Below are 18,658 nucleotides of genomic sequence, written 5' to 3' on the forward strand. Positions count from 1 at the left end.
ATTTGGCCGCAGGTTCCTGTTAAAGATATTTTTGTCAGGTGCATAGAAAGTAAATCTCGGAGGTAAAGAGCATAGCTGATAAGACATTACACCAGTGTCCTTTGGGAGACCCTTGAGACTTCGTTATTGTGTGTGACCTTTAGAGAACGTGTAATGTGATCGGACCTGGGGAACCTAGCAGTAAGCAGGGCTTCTATTCTGGCATGAAGACAGAAATGATAGAGTCATGGCTGTTTTATATAGACACTGATAAGAGTAGTAGATCTGTCCTACTACATGAATTCTAGATGAACAATTTGTCCACACGTGACGGTAAAAATAAACATACACACTAGAGGAAAGCATTAGTGCGCCACTTGCCTGTGACATTAACGTTTACGATAAAGAGGAACACTAGACCGAAATATTTATACGTTTTTGTGTGTACAGTACATAACCAATAGCACCCACTTGTAACCATTTTCTGGTTGTTGAGGAACTATGAAAAAGAGCTGAGAAGTCCTCAAGAAATGTATTAAATTGTCCATGTGCACATTGATAATAGCATATAGGTGAAAGGGACACACAAGGTGGTGGATATTCATGTTCATTCTTCTGGTGGACTCTGGTAACTTATCAGCTTAGTGTTTGATTGATTCCATAATTTCTCTTATGTATTTAACCCTTCTCAACTTGTTTTTGAGAGAATATAGGATATGGCATGCTTACAAAGGTTGCTCAGTTATCAGAAATTAAAACCAAATTACTCCCTATCTCATTCAGGTTCCATCACTAGGACCCCCACTTGGGTGTTTTGCATTCCGGTTTGGATGGTGTGGTTGTTCAGTAATGTATGCTGAAGCTCAATTTATTTTAGTGGGGACCACCAGAGATAGTGCATAGTACTATCGAATCCCCAATTCAATGAATGTAGTGGTTGAACACAGTTTCAAGCAGCCCCTACATTCCTACATTCAAACTGGGGAGCAAGACACCCAAGTTCTCATCATTGTTGGAGGTCCCAACAGTGAGCTATGTTTATTGTCTATTGACTGAAGAACCCCCTTAAGAAGACAGAACTGGCTGATAGCAAGTTATTTGTATACTGACATAGACATATATATTTCATGAGTAAGAATATGAAACATGTAGTGATCTATAACATGGTGTGAGCAATATCATTGCAGCTCCAACATTGTTTCCTTTGTGATGGAGCACCCCAAAATAATTGGAGTCATGTACAGTTGCATAGCAAATAGCTTGTTATTAGCACCATATTAGTACTAGGGTATATTATGCCATTGGAGGGGCTAACCTGGCAAAATAATGAAGAAAATATCAAGAGTTTATTGGGAAACAGGTCTTATGCTGTAGATATGGTTGTTCAAATTCCCACACAATAAAAAGTAAAAGGCTTGTAAAAGTGGTGCGCCATATGACTTCCACAGTCTAAGGGGAAAATACATTCTGAGTGAAGGTTCTTCTATCTCCCATAAACAGTCCAGTAGTAAGGCTTTTATGTTCTAGTATCTGTGCCCTGCAGTAGTTGTGTTATACCATTAGCAAGTTCCTGTTAGTAAGTAATAGCACAGAAAAGTCAAGAAGCTATTGTTACCGGTCAGCATTGCAATCTAAGCTGTAGCCATGTTTTGACTGTCGCAAAAAGGAACTCACAATACAGGGCTGGTCAATGAACAACTTTTTTAAAAAATAATTTTTACATAGAAGTTATATCATTAGCACTTTTTTTTGGTATACTGGACTCAGATGTGTTTATAGATTTAACAGCTATAAAGTACATGATAATCCTTTAATAGTCCCTCCATGGGGAAATTCATAGCAACTAAGAAGAAAAGAAAGACTCCGGATTATTTAGTTCTCTGTGCGGAGTGATCTTCACTTAGCCTGATGTAGATTATACAGCCTAACTGCAGTTGGGAGTTAACTATAGGGGAGCGCTCCTCCAAGTATAACCATATCACCAGCTATGTAGGATTCTGCACCCACCATAGACACCTAGACAGCTTAGCCAAAGAATGATAAGGAGCTTCACCTCTGGACACAGATCAATGCATCAGTATTGGCATGTCAAATATTTCTGAGAGGCATCTCTGGGGGTTAACTATCCCAGTTACTTGGATAGTGGGAAGTAATCTCTTCCAACTATGTCCATTTTTCATGGCCATCTTGCACTCCAGGGGCACTTGTTTTCACATATCCCCATTATATTATAGTGTATAGAAGGAGACAAGAAGAAGGACAACAATAGAACGTGACCTATATTTTGACAGTCCGTTGCAAAAGACTGTCAAAATAACGTTCACGTGACTAGCCCCCTTTCACGGACACTGAATTTAATGTTGCCATGTGATGTTCATTAAAAAAACAGAGGTCAAGCGACCATTAATCCCTGTCATGTGAATGTAGCTTAAGGCACTGCCAAGCCCTACAGATGTAGCAGAGTTAACTTGAACTTCTGCATCTTTTGTTTTCTTCTGTGATAAGTCATTGAAAAATGTTCTTCTTATGACTAGGGTTGAGATGATATTGAGATTTCAGGATAGTTTTTAAAATCCGATTTCCAATCATTTTCCATCTGAACCCGATCCCAATCCCAATTCCAATCCTAATGCAAGTCAATGGGATTTTTTAATTATTGAAAATCAGATTTTAAAAAAGTCTCCCCTTCCTGTACCTGTCAACACTCTCCTAAGCCACAACAAGTCCCACATACTCACAGCATCAGTAACACTAGCCTAAGGAGGCAGGGGTGCGCATGGCGCTCTGCTGCGTATGAATGAGACAGGAGAGGACCAAGAACAATGGCCCGAAGCTCTGGGTAGCGGCAGCAGTTCTGTGCAGGTAAGTTGAGCGATCGGGATCGGAATTCCATTCCCGATCTTTTTTAGGCGGGATCGGAACTCGATCTCGATTGTGAAATTTACTCGATCGCTGATCAGAATCCAATCTTTTCCAATACTGATCACTCAACCCTACTTATGACTTTTTATTGGATGTTTTCTGTACTAAGGTATGGCAGAAGCTCCCATTGACTTCATCAATCCATAATGCTACCTAGTACTGGATTCTAGAGTATTACAATTCGTTAATATGGAGGGGGTGCTGGCTCTCAGTAAGGAGTTAGTACAGGTGTCTGGAGTTTTCATTACAGGCAAATGTATGAATTCTTCTGCAAAAGGAAAAACCATTAACCAAATCAGATGGTTGTCTCGGTTGGCTAATATGAGATACCTTTCATACAGATTTAAGCTAATTTGCATGATTCTTGAATATTAAAGAGTCGTGGTACTGGAGACAAATTCTGTAGAGTTTGTGGTAGAAAACAAGGAGGGCCTGAATCATTCCGTTTTCCAGGGTAAGTCTGTCTTTTGAGATTAGACTGATATCTTTCTTGGCTCTTGGGGTTTCTGTAGTATCCATCCTGTCATGTGAGGATATGTAACAAAACATTCCACTAACTACAGTGAATGTGGTTGTGTAGCCTGGAGGGTGGAGACATCATGGAAACCTATGTTATAGGGTTAAAGAAAGTTCAAAAGAGAATGGTATTTAATAAGAAACTAAACAAGCACAAGGGTCACAATATGAGATCAAAAACATGGTACAGAAAGAATAGTAGATGCTTAGAACATTCCTGGGATATACACATGTCTAGCCCAAGGTAAAAAGGGCATATCATGGGGGCAACACAATGGCTCAGTGGTTGGCACTGCAGCCTTGCAGTGCTTGAGTCCTGGGTTCAAATCCTGCCAGGAACAATATCTGTATGTTCTCCCCATGTTTGCGTGGATTTCCTCCCATTCTAAAAAAAGACATACTGATAGGGAGGGGAAAAAAAATGTACACTGCGATTCCTATATGGGGCTTGCAATCTACATAAAAATAAATAAATAAATAAAAAGGGCATAACATAAGGGCAGACTAGATGGACCTTGTAGTATTTTTTTCTGCTGCCGATCTGCTATCATCTTAGTATTAAGATACCCCTATATCTATCCCTATATATGGAATGACAACTAGTTGATCCATTATGTTTTAATGGAATTTTATAGGTAAAAGTTTACTGATGCCAAAGGATACCCATCCTATAACGCCAAACCTCACTGCAGTAATGTAGTTTGGATGGAGAAGCAGTTGAGTCTGATGCTGCCCCTCCATTCACAGTCTATGGCACTGAAGAGAGAGCCCAACGCTTGGCTATTTCCATCACACATAGACTGTGAATAGAGGAGCAGTATGTATATTTGACCCACACGCCAATGTATTGCATTTAGGAGAAATGGTGGGTTTGGGACTGTTTTAATACTAATGCATTTATGATGTACCCTGTGGGTGGGGGATTGATGCTAATTGTAGGAAAACAAAGTAACAGAATTGAATATGAACCTCAATAGCTGTCAGACAATGGCGGATCCTCTCGACTCATAACAATTGTTCAGTCCTGCCTAAAGCTTTGGTGCCTTAAAAGTGGTCTGTACTAGGGTTGCAGAATGAACACGTGAATATTTACAATCTTCCCATATTTGCAAGTCACTGATTTATTATAGGATTTTATAAGATACAAAATATATATTATTTTTTTTTTCCAAAAACACCACCATAGGGGATGCAGTATTGTGCAGTATTATATATTCAATAGGGTTTAGCGATCGGGATCAGAAAAGATCGGGTTCTGATCGGCGATAGAGTAAATTTCATGAATTCGATTGGATGGAAAATGATCAGAAATCGGATTTTAGAATCAATCCTGAAATCTCAAGATCGGCTCAACTCCAATATTCAAGTAAGAATAAGGAGGAGCTGCAGTACCAGATGATGAGAGAAGTTGGCGCTGTTTTTGAAAGACAGGACCAAGTATTAATCTCTTATAACATATCTCCTCTTAGTTTATATGGCTTTGGCTTATTCCTACACACCAATCCCATACAAGTAGTCGGCAGCACTCGGTAACATTATTGAAAGTGATGAAGACAATATACCATGAAACTATTAGCTGTAAGCATTTCCATACACTTGGAGGCTACTTGTCAGACTTCTAGAAAGTATTTTAGTAATTGACCTGAAGATCATGGCGAGTCTACAGAGGCTTTAGCTTGCTTGTATTGTAGTGAAAGTGAAGCGACACGTCCCTTGCATTATGCAGTAACGGTCTTGTGAGATCTGTGAGAAACAGGAGATATAAATACCCCATTGTCTTGGGAACGGGCAGCAGCCAATCAGACATGTCTGTACGCTGGCTACATTAGAGATCCTCATCATCGCTCTCCCTCCGTCCTGCATGGCCGTCTTTTGTTTATTCACTAATTGCAATTTAAGGTGGCGTATAGGAGATGGCAGGCCGGCTATACGTATAGTGGGTGTGCAGAATTCACAGCCATTCCAGTTTATCATGAATTCGAAAAAAAAAATTGTTGAAACAAATACAAAAAAAATACAAAATAAATGTAGTATTGTAGAGTCGAGAGGAATACCTGCCTAAACGAACGGCTTACAAAGTCCTATTCTGTACTTATAGGCATAATTGTGAGGCTGGGGGTCACGCCAACAATCTCCACTGCCTTGGTCATGACTAGGGCTTTAAAGTGAAATTAATCCAGTAAAAAGGTCTGACGGTATCTGGCTATGTAGGGGATAAAGAGAAATTTAAGAAATAGGTTTAGATTTTATACAAATATTTTTCATGGCTGTGTGATAGATAGATAGATAGATAGATAGATAGATAGATAGATAGATAGATAGATAGATAGATAGATAGATAGATAGATAGATAGATAGATAGATAGATAAAATAGTTGCTCTTTTTGGAAATGTTATTCCTCCAGACTAGATTTCCGCAATAGGAATCATCATGACAAGAATTAATATTTTCTGAATTATACCGGGGCATATTTGTAAATGCAAATATACCAGTTTGGGCCTAACACGATTCCTATTAAGAACTGTTTCACGTCACTGGCCTGAGGTCCTCCGGCAAAAATATCAAATTTAATAAAATGCTCCGCACATGCCCCACTGAATCTTGTTGTGAATGCATTATAGCATATACAGTAGCTATAGTCTTACAAATGACTTTTCCTCGAGATAACCCAGTAGTAGTGTTAACAAGATGATCAGCTTTGTAAAAAATGCTACCTGTGTACGTGTGAGAATGTATAGAACTAACAACAGGAAAATTGTAGTCTATAAATGGTACCCGAGTCTTCATAAAAAGTTGAAATACCTGCTGAGCAGTCTGTTCTTTGAGTTTATAAATAGTGATGAGCGAGTAGTATTCGATCGAATACCTCACCGGCATAGGAATGTGTGTAATCAGACGAACACCAAGGGGTTAAACGCATCGAATATTAGAAGTGTTTAACCCCTTGATATTCAGCCGATTACACGCATTCCTATGCCGACGAGGTATTCGATCGAATACTACTCACTCATCACTATGTAGAAACATTCATACATGGTGTCCTGTAAGTCTTTATGCTACTAATATGGCCACTCTGGCTGCAGCACATTTTACATTTCTCTCTATGACTGGAGACACCTGTCCCCTCACCTATATACCAGGACTAAATACGTGGCAAGATGCAATTAAACAGAAGGAGAACTCTGTGAGCTCAGTCTGGAAAGCTGCTAGCTGTCTATGGCTAACATCCCATCAGCAATAAAACAGGCAGCCAGAAGTAAATTCAAGAACATAAGTAGACTTTTCTTACATGGTAAGCTCTGATATGTACAGAATGTTCAGCCCAGGGCATAGAGAAATCTGTGTGCAGATGTGTGTGGAGGCTGTGTGGAAAGTCAGCTCCATTCCCCATACATTCACAGTGTGAAGAGAGAACAGATCCTCCCCCTCCACTCCCTGTAAAGCTTTCTCATCTAATGGTATCTATGGATGGAACTTCCCTAGTTACAGGGAGTAAACAGCAAATTAGCTTGAAAGGAGATACCTAGTGGCAGGAATTCACATGCTGTTACGATTCTGGTAGACACAGCTGGAATCCAGTAGCCAGAGGGAATAAACCAGGAGCAGTCAGGAATAGCAAAGCAGTAGTTCGGGGTGCAGCCTGAAGTGTAGATTGCATGGGTATTACAGCAAGGAAACAGTCTGGGAAAGACAGCTCTGAGGAGCAGGAGAATGGAACAAGTCAAATACTCAAGCAATGGCTGTACAGCCTCATGGGTACAAATAGGCCCAGAACAGGAAACAAGATGGCTTCACATTGGCACAGGTCAGTCAGTTATCTCTGTCAAAGGCAATTCCAGGATAAACACAGCAGCCTCCAGTGGTGAGGAGTGGAAGTGCAACACAATAGTTAAGCGTCAGAGAAACAGCGGCCACTGGTGGCAGATTAGCAAAATACACCAGGATTCTGACACATGCTCTATTAAATGAGGCTAAGTTGTCTGAAAAGTTTGTAACCATTTAAAGAAATGCAAAGAGATGGAAGAATAGAGATTTGCACCATCAAATCTTGAGTCTGGAGAGCCAGGAAATGCTCAATACATTTTCCATAATTGCCATAATATCTGCACCAGTGGTACTAAAAAGTAGGTACCATCCTTAGTATGACATGGGAAATAGATTGTTCATGTGTTAAAGGGGTTGCTTGCTTGTTAGAATAGTATAATATAACAAACTGAGTGATGTTAACTTTACCAATGTTTCTAAAATGCCGCTCTAGGCCTAGTCCCTGTTCTGCCAGGACAGAAGCAACACACATCTAGAGGTTCAATGAGTGAATATGTGGCCTCTCTAAGTTAAGGTCTGCGACAGATTGACCAAGTTGTTCAAGTGCCAGTGGAAAGAGGGTCAATGGATCCTTATTCTCCAAACAGGGGCTGGTTCCAGAGATGGGATCTCCATATATCAGACATCTATGGCATATCCTGTGAAGCTATTAAACTCCTGTGGGTTAGCCTGGCTTTAGAATACATTTAGTGCCATGATTAGGTTGGAGGTATAGGAGATCTCCATATTCTGTGGATACGTGCATTAAGCCTGGACAGTCATGGCACTATGCAGGAAAATAATTCCCGAGGAGCACAATGTTGTCTAAGCAGTACTCCAATGGCTCCGACTCTCACAGTTTTGGTCTTCTCACTACCTTGAGTTCTTAAGTTCATGATGTGAGCTGAGGAGCAAAGACTGAAAATAAACATCAGCCTAAGATATCACATCGAGAGGTTAACAGACATTGCTGAAATTCTTTCTAAGTGGTTTTATTTTCTCAAGTGTCTTAATAGTCATTAGTGTGGGCGGTGTTTCCTTATTAAGAAATACATGCTCAGTTTTTTAAGGCGGCTTTTATACACCATACAGGAGTCCTACATTTTCACAAATCAGACTATTACTACCCCCCTCCCCAACTCTATACTGTATATGCCATATGTATCCTTCATTTATACAATATATTCTGATTTTCTCACCAGGTAACTCCAGGCAGCAAAGCAGCACAGTCCAATGTAAACCAGGGGGACATGGTGGTGGCTATTGATGGAGTAAGCACAGATGGCATGACACACTTAGAGGCCCAGAATAAAATCAAGTCTGCAAGCTACAATCTGAGCCTTACCTTACAAAAGTAAGTCTGTTCTTAAGTCATCTAACTAACCTATGGAGATGGTTGTAAGCTTTTTAGTGATCCCTGTCAAGGTGTCATTCAAGTTCATTCAACTCAACTAGATTCTTCGGATTCATTTTGTTTCAGATTGGGGTGACGCGGGTCCAAGGTTAGTTTTGAGTTGAACAAGTTTGGTATGAAGCACAACTTAAAATGGCTTAAACCATAATGTAGAACACTCTCAGGGTACTAGGAACCTATCAATCCAATCCGGGTTTTTGTTCGGGTAGTCCACTTGCGGACCCCCTGATCGGAAACCTATTACACCTAAAGTGGTTACCCTGTGAAAACTGAAGACTCTATAGACTATAATGGGGCCGCCGGTTTTCACCTGAAAAGTCCTGCATTTTTACAGCAGAATGTGGAACAGAATCCCTGAGCAGATACAGGGAGCAGGTGAGAACCTAGCCTAAGGCAAACATGCGAAAGGGACATTACTATATTTTGGAGTCAGAGTCAGGCCCCATAGTATAATAGGTGGAGGCCCAAGGGAGGAGTTTTAAAAAAAAAAAAAAAAAAAAATCAATCTCCTCTTCTGGGCTTCCTTGTAGCGTTTGGCACTCTCCTGTGACATGAGTCACTGCTGACCCTGGTATAATGCAGTGGCCATTTTTGTTTCAAATTTTTGTCTCAAACCCAGCTCAGTATGAGATGGTTCACCCATCTCTACTCGTGACTAAGCCATATCCAAAATAAATTTGGTTGCCTTCATCAAAAACTTGCAAATATTAATTGTGCAAGATATGTTAAAGAGCACCTTTCACCATCTGGGGCACATGTGGTTTTATACACTGCTAGAAAGCAGACATTGCTCTGAATTCAGCGCACTATCGGCTTTCCCGTTCTGTGCCCCGGTGAAGAGCTTTCATGCCAGTACTGTAGCTCTTCACTGTCAGAAGGGCGTTTCCGACAGTCAGTCAGGAACGCCCTTGAGGAACGCTCCCCTGCCCTCCTGATAGTACTCGTCCAAAGAGGAGTACTGGGGGAGGCGTTCACTGCTCAGCGTCATTGCTGAGTGGCAAGGAACATCCCCTCTCACAGTACAGCACTATAGACGCTGCTGTGACGAAGGGCATTCCTGACTGACTGTCAGAAATGCCCTTCTGACAGTGAAGAGCTACGGTATCGGCATCGATAGTTCTTCACCGGGGGCACAGAACGTGAAACCCGATAGTGCGCTGAATTCAGAGCACTGTCGGCTTTCTAGTGGTGTATGTTACCGCATGTGCCCCAAGAGGTGAAAGGTCCTCTTTAAGTTGACTGAATACAAACTTGTATAAAAGTTGTCAGACAGTTTTGTATGGAGGCCTTCTGTAAATGCTCTGCCAGTAGTGGTCAGGGGATAGCATACAGATCACATTTCTTCTCTGCTTGTCAGGGAGGAAGTAGTGTCTACAGCAGCATGGTAGCCTAGCTGCAGAGGAAGCATAAAGTGTCTAAATTGTCAACTGTCAGAGGGGGAAGGAGACTGATTCTGTACAAAGACCACCCCATCATCATGGATTAGCATCAGAACCACAAAAAATAATAAAAACGGGTATTTTATGATAGAAATACAGCAAATAACTTTAAAGCCTTTCAAGTCTTCTGGAATGATAAAAAAAGAATTAATATAGGATTGTAGAAAATTATATTATAGAAAAGTAGAATATAATATCAGGATTTATCATAACTTGGAGTTATACATTCACATTGGATATTATGTTTCCTCTTGACATGTTTAAAGGAAGCTGTTCAAGTTCAGGATTACATACTAAGAGAATAAACTAAGAACCGTGCAAAATATAGAAACCGGGTCCATGCATAGAAAAAAATCACAACAAAGCCGTAGCAAATGTTTAAGCTGCTGGAAAATTGTTCTATTGAAAGCAGACAATGTGTAGCGTTCACCCAACACAACTTTGCCTTCAACTAGCAGAGATAAATAGAGAGACATTATCAGTTCTGAGTTTGACAATTTCTTGGTATTTGCAGCTACAAAGGATAAGTAAAATTGGCTTCTCAATACAGCGAGAAGTAAAGGCCACAGGGTAAATTAGATGTAATGCTCAAATGTTTCCATTCACAAGATGAAATGTAAAACTGTGGATGGACATAACCACACAAAAGGTGCCAGGTAGAAGAAGCGATCGCTAAACTATTTCTCCATGACATAATCCCTAGAAAATGTCTTTCCCTGTATGTTCTGTAGGGAAGTGTATGCAACAGTAAATGAGGTTTATACAAAGCTGCCATGATAATGTGGACAAGTTTAATAAGAAGTATCTGATGCATTTCAGTTGGGCAGTGTCAGATAAGCCCCAGCAATGTGACCTCATGAGAATTAGGGTAAGTTCACACAGAGATTTTTGGTCAGGATTTTGAGGCCATATCCATCAAAATCCTTACCAAAAAGACAGTTCCCATTGAAATCAATGGGAGCCACTCAGGAGTCTTCCAGCTCCCGGACAAAAGAAGCAAGGTGCTCATTTTCCAGGCCAAGTCGCCTTGCGATTCGGCCTGAAGACACTCCCTCCTCCCAACTAGGCCCATTCATTGGGACTAATCCGGAGTGGAGTGCGAGGCTGGATGTCGGTGCAGTGCACCGGCTTTCAGTCGCGGTTACCCGGTTTTTGGTCCGGAACCTGAGGCGGCCTCCTTCAAAACGGTAGTTTCAAATAGCACACTCCCATAGGAATGAATGGGAGCGGCCAGCACGCAGGGGGTTAAGTGGCAGGACGCTGGCCCTAGCTGCGTCCATTCATTCCTATGCGAGTGTGCTATTCGAAACTACCGTTTTGAATAGTACTCGCTCATCTCTAGTCACTATCTGCAGGGTAATGCCCCCTTGACATTGGAGATCACCTATTAATTAATTCATTAATTTATCTGGTGCTGAAAGGAATGGCATGGATGGGGTGAATTTTTAGGGACATAAACAGATTCGTTTACTGTCGAACAACCAGATCCATTGATTTTTTGCTTCCAGCTTCAACAAATAAAGCATTTCTATTGTGTACCGAGAATTCAAAAGTTTTTCATATTCTAAGTATATGAATTTGCCAATTTGTTCCTTCCATGTTTTGGTGGGTTTCCCCTTGGAATTCTGGCTTCCTCCCATGCTACAAAGACATACTAATAGGGAATTTAGACTTTTAGCCTTACAGAGGACAGTGAGCAATGACAACTGTAAAACGCTACCGAAAAGTGGGAGAGAAATGGAATGAATAGTAAGAGTAAAAAATAAAAGGTTCCCAACAAAGGCTGAAAAAATAGACATGTAATTTTTAAGGAATTTGAGAAGTCTATTAGAAATTTCTATAACTTTTCGTTCTACAAAATACACAAATTACCTGTCAAAGAACTCTCACATCTCTTATTATGAGAATGGGAAATCAGCATGATCATCATCCTTAACATTGCCAATGGATTCCAGGTCACACATCCACATTTCAAGCTTTCTTTACGTACATCATGGTTTATTCCATAAACTGTACATAGGAAATGCTGCGAGAAGCCAGAGATGGGAAATTATTTGGAGAATTCTCAACAAGTACTGCAATTTCTTAACTGAAAGGCTGGATGATTGCTAACGTATTTCTATGGTGGGGACAGTTCAAAGCAATCATTGCACTTTGTGACAGAATTCTGACCATACGTAATCTAGTTTTAGAGAAATGACGTTTTGATTTATTAGTTTTTGGATTGACGCTCAAGCCAGTATATTGCTAATGGGAGAGATCTTTTCTCTCCACCGGATTGAATATAAAAATAGCAGACATCCGACAAACCCCATTATAGTCAAATCAAAATAATTAGAGATGAGCGAGTAGTATTCGATCGAATACCTCGCTCCCATTGGAATGCGTGTAAGCGGCCGAACACAAAGGGGTTAAGTGCATCGAATATTCACTGCGCTTAACCCCTTGGTGTTCGGCCGCTTACACGCATTCCTATGGGAACGAGGTATTTGATTGAATACTACTCGCTCATCTCTAAAAATAATACCATAGCATAACAGTACCTTATTACGAGAGGTTTACATAAGGTACAAGTGCATGTGCCACAGCTAATAGGGGATTGGTTTAGTTACCTGTCCATTAGTACACATCTTAAAAAAAACCCTGTTACCTTCTGCATGACCACGGCTCCTGAGAGTCACTTGAGACTTGTCGAGGCGCTTGAGTAATGCGTCCCATCTCAACACAAGGAGGAATATGTGGAAATACCTGCTTAGGGTAGCAATGGTTGAGGCTAAGTGGACATTTTCTGGCATTTCCTGTGCGTCAAGATTGGATGAGGAAGTAGAGAGCAGTGGGTACCGGTAAGCATCAGGGCGAGTTTTATGTTTTTTAACTATTTAATTCTCAGACATTAAATATATCTGCCATACAACTCCATTAAAGATCTTGGGCCTCAACAAAAAAATTTCGATAGCGTTTCACCACCTTCATATGTTGTCTATAGTGTCTTCCTGAGATAGAGGCCATTGCTCTGCACCCCTTTAGTATGTTCTGAATCCCTCTATTCTCTTTAGTTTCCATCACATGGAAAGAATGGTAATACGTCCATTGTTTGGATGGCATCTTATCATGAAGCTGTGTCTAGATATATAACCAGTTGTTGATTTTATGCCAAGAATTTGCCTTTTATTGTTAAAAGAATTTTATTGCATCTGAATTTTCACTTCACAGGTCAAAACGTCCAGGACCAGTCCCAACAGCCACACCACGAATTGACTCTCCATTGCCAGTAATCCCTCATCAGAAGGCAAGTATTGCACTACATACGATGACAGAATTGAATTTCTGAACATGTATCATTATGTAAATCTATGGCGCTGAATATGTAATAATCCGGTTTGGATTTCATGTCTTAAAGGTCTTGAGTTTTGCAAGAGGCATAATAAGTTCTGCAAGCAGATACCAGCCCACTGGTTCATAGTTTCCATGTAGCACAAACCAAAATTAAAAAATTTCTTGTATATAGCAACAAATAATCAAGTAAAACTTCAAACTTTATTGAAATTGATTAAAATTTCAATTTTAATTAATTTCAATAAAAGTTTGAAGTTTTATTTGATTATTTGTTGCCATATACAAGAGATTTTTGCATTTCACAAACCAAACCAAGAAAAAAATACTTAGAAAACGGTTTCAAATTGGAGTCAGAACTCAGAACTCGAGTGCCAATGCAAAAGCTGTAACGGGGGCAATAGCTGTCAAGTACCGGATCATTGCCATGACTGTCAGAAGAGCTTTAGGCCAGGGCAACTGCTACCTACGCACCCCCCTATTGTTATGTCCATGTTGGGAATATATTAGAGCAATATTCCCAAAGTCCCAACATGAATACTTGCTCTGCTGGAACTGTCAGAAGTGAAGGGAGCAGGGTGGGAGTTGTAGCTTCACAGCCAAAGGATTAGTCATATAGCCAAAACAATTCCAACAAGGGTGTACTATTCGCATTGTGTCTTTTATCCATTGAAAATACCAATAATTCAACTGGCCAGCTTAATAAAGCCCATAGGCTGCCTTACCATGATCAATATAGCCTAAGATTCACAACCAAATTATGAATGATACTTTGCTGAATATTTCTATGCAAATTTCAATGCAAATAAATAGAAAAACGTAATGGAAGATAGGGCATGCTTTTTATGTGTTACCAAGCAGCATGCTCTCATCTATGGATTTGCTCTGCAGTGCGTATGGAGTTCGGTAAACTTCCGTTCATTGTATTGTAACCTCTATAATAATGCAGGGAGTAGTAGGAGTAGATGTCCACTTTTTAACATTCACACAACCCTCATTTCCTACCGGATGTTGATGGTTGTATGTTACCAGCCTCCAAATAGCCTCTTTGCTTTAGCTTTTACTGTGCATGCCCCATTACTAAGATACTTCTACAACTCATCTCACTGCCAGATATATGTAGGATTTCAGTTTCCTTAGGTTCTTGAAACCAAATACAGTATATTAACATCTATTTATATACAATGCTATTAGTTTTTGGCTAGGGTTGAGCCGATCTTGAGATTTCAGTATCGTTTTTAAAATCCGATTTTCCATCTGAACCTGATCCCATTTCCAATCCTATTGCAAGTCAATGGGATTTTTTAATGATCGAAGATCGGATTTTAAAAACGATCCTATGCACTACACAGCATGGAGTACAAAAACTGAATGTTTCAATTCTTGGACTCCACGCTGTGTTAGTGATTGAAAAAATCCCCCGGCTACTTAGTCCTCCCCACTTACCTGCACAGAATCGCTGACGCTCTCCGTTCTCGCTCCTCTTCTCTCTAATTCACATGCCTGCAGAGCGCAATGCACGACCCCGCCTCTCTAGGCTAGTGTTACAGATGCTGTGAGTAGGCAGGGCTTGTTATGGCTTAGGAGAGTGTGGGCAGGTACAGGGCAGGGAGACATGAGTGCATCACTCACGTCTGCCCTCCCAGTACCCGCCCACACTCTCCTAAACCACAAGCCACACCTTCTCCAAGCATCTGTAACACTAGTGTGGGAGGCAGGGTAGCGCACGGCACTGTGCAGACAAGTGAATTAGAGAGAAAAGGAGAGATAACGGGGAGCAGCAGTGGCGGCGCTTCTGTGCAGGGAAGTTGAGCAATCAGGATCGAAATTCCATTCCCGATCTTTTTTTAGGCGGGATCAGAAACCGATCGCAATCATGAAATTTACTCGATCGGCGATCAGGATCTGATCTTTTCCAATCCCGATCGCTCAACCCTATTTTTGGCACTGTAACATTTGTTCCTATATACCGTGTTATTAGTTCAACCCCCTATATGTAAATGGTGCTCAGCTGCTATACCAGACACAAGCCATGGACAGATGTGGAGCCATTGCTGGAATAAAAAAAAAAAAAATTAAAAATCCTTAGGCTAAATCCCCACATTTTTGCCATGTTTCCTTACAGGTTTAATAAGGGAAGAAAATCTGCAGAGAAAAATGAGCAAAAACACAATAAAAAAAAAGTTGCGGAAAAAAAAAAAGCAATGCTTTTCCACTGCATTTTTTCTCTGCGGTATTTTTTAGCTGTGTTCCTAAAAGTGGAGTCTTAGCCTTAGGCTTCATTCACACGCATTCTTTAAGTTAAGGCCCCACGTTGCGGAAATGCAGCTTTTTTTTTGTTGCAGATTTTGTTGTGTTTTTTGGAGCCAAAGCCAGGACTAGATTGAGTAGAAGTTAGGAGTAGAGATGAGTGAACATTGTTCGCATCAGCTGATCCGAACAGCACGCTCCCATAGAAATGAATGGAAGCACCTGGCACATACGCTTCGCCGGCGGTCGGTTGCTTCCATTCATTTCTATGGGAGCGTGCTGTGAGTGTGCTGTTCGGAACGGCTGTTCCGAACAGTGTTCGCTCATCTCTAGTTAGGAGTGCAAGAGCTTTTTATATATTTCCGATTTCATTTGTAGCCATTCTTGGCTTTGGCTCAAAAAAATGCAACAAAAAAAGCTGCGTTTCCCCAACATGGAGTCTTAGCCTAACAAGCATTTTTTTTTTTGCCAAGAAAAGGCTACAAAAATGTAGTGTTTGTAGTATAGTTTACATTGGCCTATAGCTAACATTTGGCTATAGATTTGGTTGAATCTTAAAAGGGTGTTTCAGGATATTCAAAAAGTTGGGAGTCGCAATCAGTCACCACGTAGCCCTAACCTAAGCAGGTGATCTACCATGTATGGTTTTCCATAGAAGTTCAATGATGTTTTTGAGAAATAGAAATTCTGAAATCTTTAGATTGACCTGATTCTAAAGGAAAATTAACACAATGAAAAGCCGCCTTAATAAGAAGAACATTGTGTGATGAGCTATAAGTGTCTTGCTTGCAGCAGCCAAAATCCTGAAGCTGGGTTATGAATAGATTGCTGCGAATGTGAATGTGCATCTAAAGACTATGTTATGAGAATGTTATCTCTTCTGCATGTTTGCTCTAATAACCGTGTTCTTTTCTCTTGGCCTGCATGTATGCTACAGGACCACGCTTTGGAAATTAATGGCAGAACAGTCTTCAGTGCTCTGTCTAACACAACTGCTATGCCACTGAGTGGTGGCGTGACCACCAATGGGACAATGTCAGGCTACCCCAACAAGCAAGAAATTCTCCATTCACATAGCAACTCTTTTGTAAAGACATCATCACTTAGATCCTCCATGTCATCTCACTCTATGGCTTCTGAAGCGTCTTCCGTCAGGCATAGTGTAGATACCAAGCCTGATGGTTTAGTCAATGATGAGAACAATTCCAACAATCAGTTTAGCCCTGCTAAGAAAAAACTATATAACAATCCCATTGGGCTTTATTCAATAGAAACTCTCAATGAAATGACTGAGATGCATAATATGAGGCTCAAAGGAAGGGCTTCAGAAGGTGGTCTTCTTATAGGGTACGTAACATAAGTTAGTTTTTGGTAATTTTTATCTTATAACAACTTAAAGGGGTTATTAAGATGGGTGATAAGTGTCTGACTGATGAGATATTCAACTTGATTCCCCCCCCACACATTATAAGAACAAGGGTCCCTTGTATCAAATCTGAATTCATGCAATCACCTCTGTATTCAGAGTGTATGGATCTGCTGAAGAGGAACAGACTACAGTGCTTGGCTATCTCCAGTTGAATGGCGCGGCGGCATGCCTGTATGACTACTGGTCCATTCAGATGATGGGATCTCTATTATGAGTAAGGGAACCCCAGAGGTTGGATTTCTACCAGTCAGATGCTTATCGGCTGTCCACAGACTAAGTAATAACTTGTGATTTTGGCACAACCCCTTTAAGATTTTTTTGGCACTGGCTATTTATGCCTGGCACAATTCATCAGCTTGTTAGAAGCCATGAGTACACCATAAAATTACCCAAATTCTGATCTCTAAGACTTTCAGACATTATATTGCCATTGAATTTTAAAGAAAATATTCTCTAAAACGCTGAATCCCAACACACTCCAAGCCTTGGATATTGTATATGTATATACTCTCCTCATGTTCATTTCTATGATTCTACAAATGTTGATGAATTTGGCCATAGACATTGACGGTTTTTCACACTCATTTATAGTACAATTGACAGCTTTTGGTGTTGGTATATATATGGATACTAGATCAAGACTACTTATTTACTAAGGAGGGACCAGTGTTCTGGATGTCAAGTTTTCTCTTCCTGGATATTTTCGGCATGATGATTTTTTATTTTGTAAAAATATATTTTCACTTTACGCAGTGTGCATCAGTATTTTGCAATATGAATTGATAATGGACGTTCAAGATGGGTTCACACTTGCGCCCGGTCTCTGCTTTCTGGTTTTAGTCTTCTGCCTGAGAAACTGGACAGGAGACGGAAACTGGCAGTCACTTTTCAAACCCATTCATTTGAATGGATTTTCAAAGTGTCCACCCGTGAGCGTTTTGTGGTCTACGTGGCAAAACTTTTTTTTTTTTTTTAACCGGACACAAAGTCGGACTTTTTGTCCGGTTAAAAAAAACAGTTTCGCTGTGGAGACCACAAAATGCTCACAGGCAGAAGACTGAGACCTAAAAGCGGAAACCAGGGCTCAGATGTGAACCCGACCCAAATGAAATATTAGTATTTAAGCTGTCCTTCCATATTGTCAGCTGAACCTGATAATTTTACTGGGACCACCTGACCAGCTAATTTATATGGGGACAGATTGTGATTCTCTCATTGGAGCGAAAGAGCAAACAGTTGGACTTCAATCTGCCAAAATTTCCTATTTTCGGAAATATAAATTACGATTAGGGGGGTCTGCGTTCAGCTTCCTTCCATCTTGTCGGGAGAGAAGTGCATTGTCAACTTTCTTGTTTTGAGAGTTAGATTTCCTAGGTAATGATTTTGGTAACCTATGCAGGCAGTGGTGTAACTAAATTCTTGTGGGCTCCGAAGCAATCTTTTGTCTGGGGCCCCTACCTCATCCCTACAGCGAATGCTTGATAATGATGGTTACGGGGACTAAGGAGTTTTATCAACCCTAGCATAGTTAGGGTAATCTGTGGTCTCCTTGGTTTATGGACCAGATGGAA

At 40.6% G+C, this 18,658-nt stretch overlaps 1 protein-coding gene across 4 annotated transcripts in view; it reads left to right on the plus strand.

The window, feature by feature from the left end:
- Nucleotides 1-18,658, plus strand: part of LDB3 (LIM domain binding 3) — a 118,336-nt gene that overhangs the window by 24,262 nt on the left and 75,416 nt on the right. For all 4 annotated transcript variants that reach the window (XM_075258442.1, XM_075258443.1, XM_075258448.1 and 1 more), the window contains 2 exons: nucleotides 8,425-8,576; nucleotides 13,289-13,364. In XM_075258442.1, the coding sequence (XP_075114543.1) occupies nucleotides 8,425-8,576; nucleotides 13,289-13,364 (228 nt within the window). The remainder of the gene's footprint in view (nucleotides 1-8,424; nucleotides 8,577-13,288; nucleotides 13,365-18,658) is intronic.

This window comes from Leptodactylus fuscus, chromosome 10, assembly GCF_031893055.1.
Source record: "Leptodactylus fuscus isolate aLepFus1 chromosome 10, aLepFus1.hap2, whole genome shotgun sequence".
NCBI lineage: Eukaryota > Metazoa > Chordata > Amphibia > Anura > Leptodactylidae > Leptodactylus > Leptodactylus fuscus.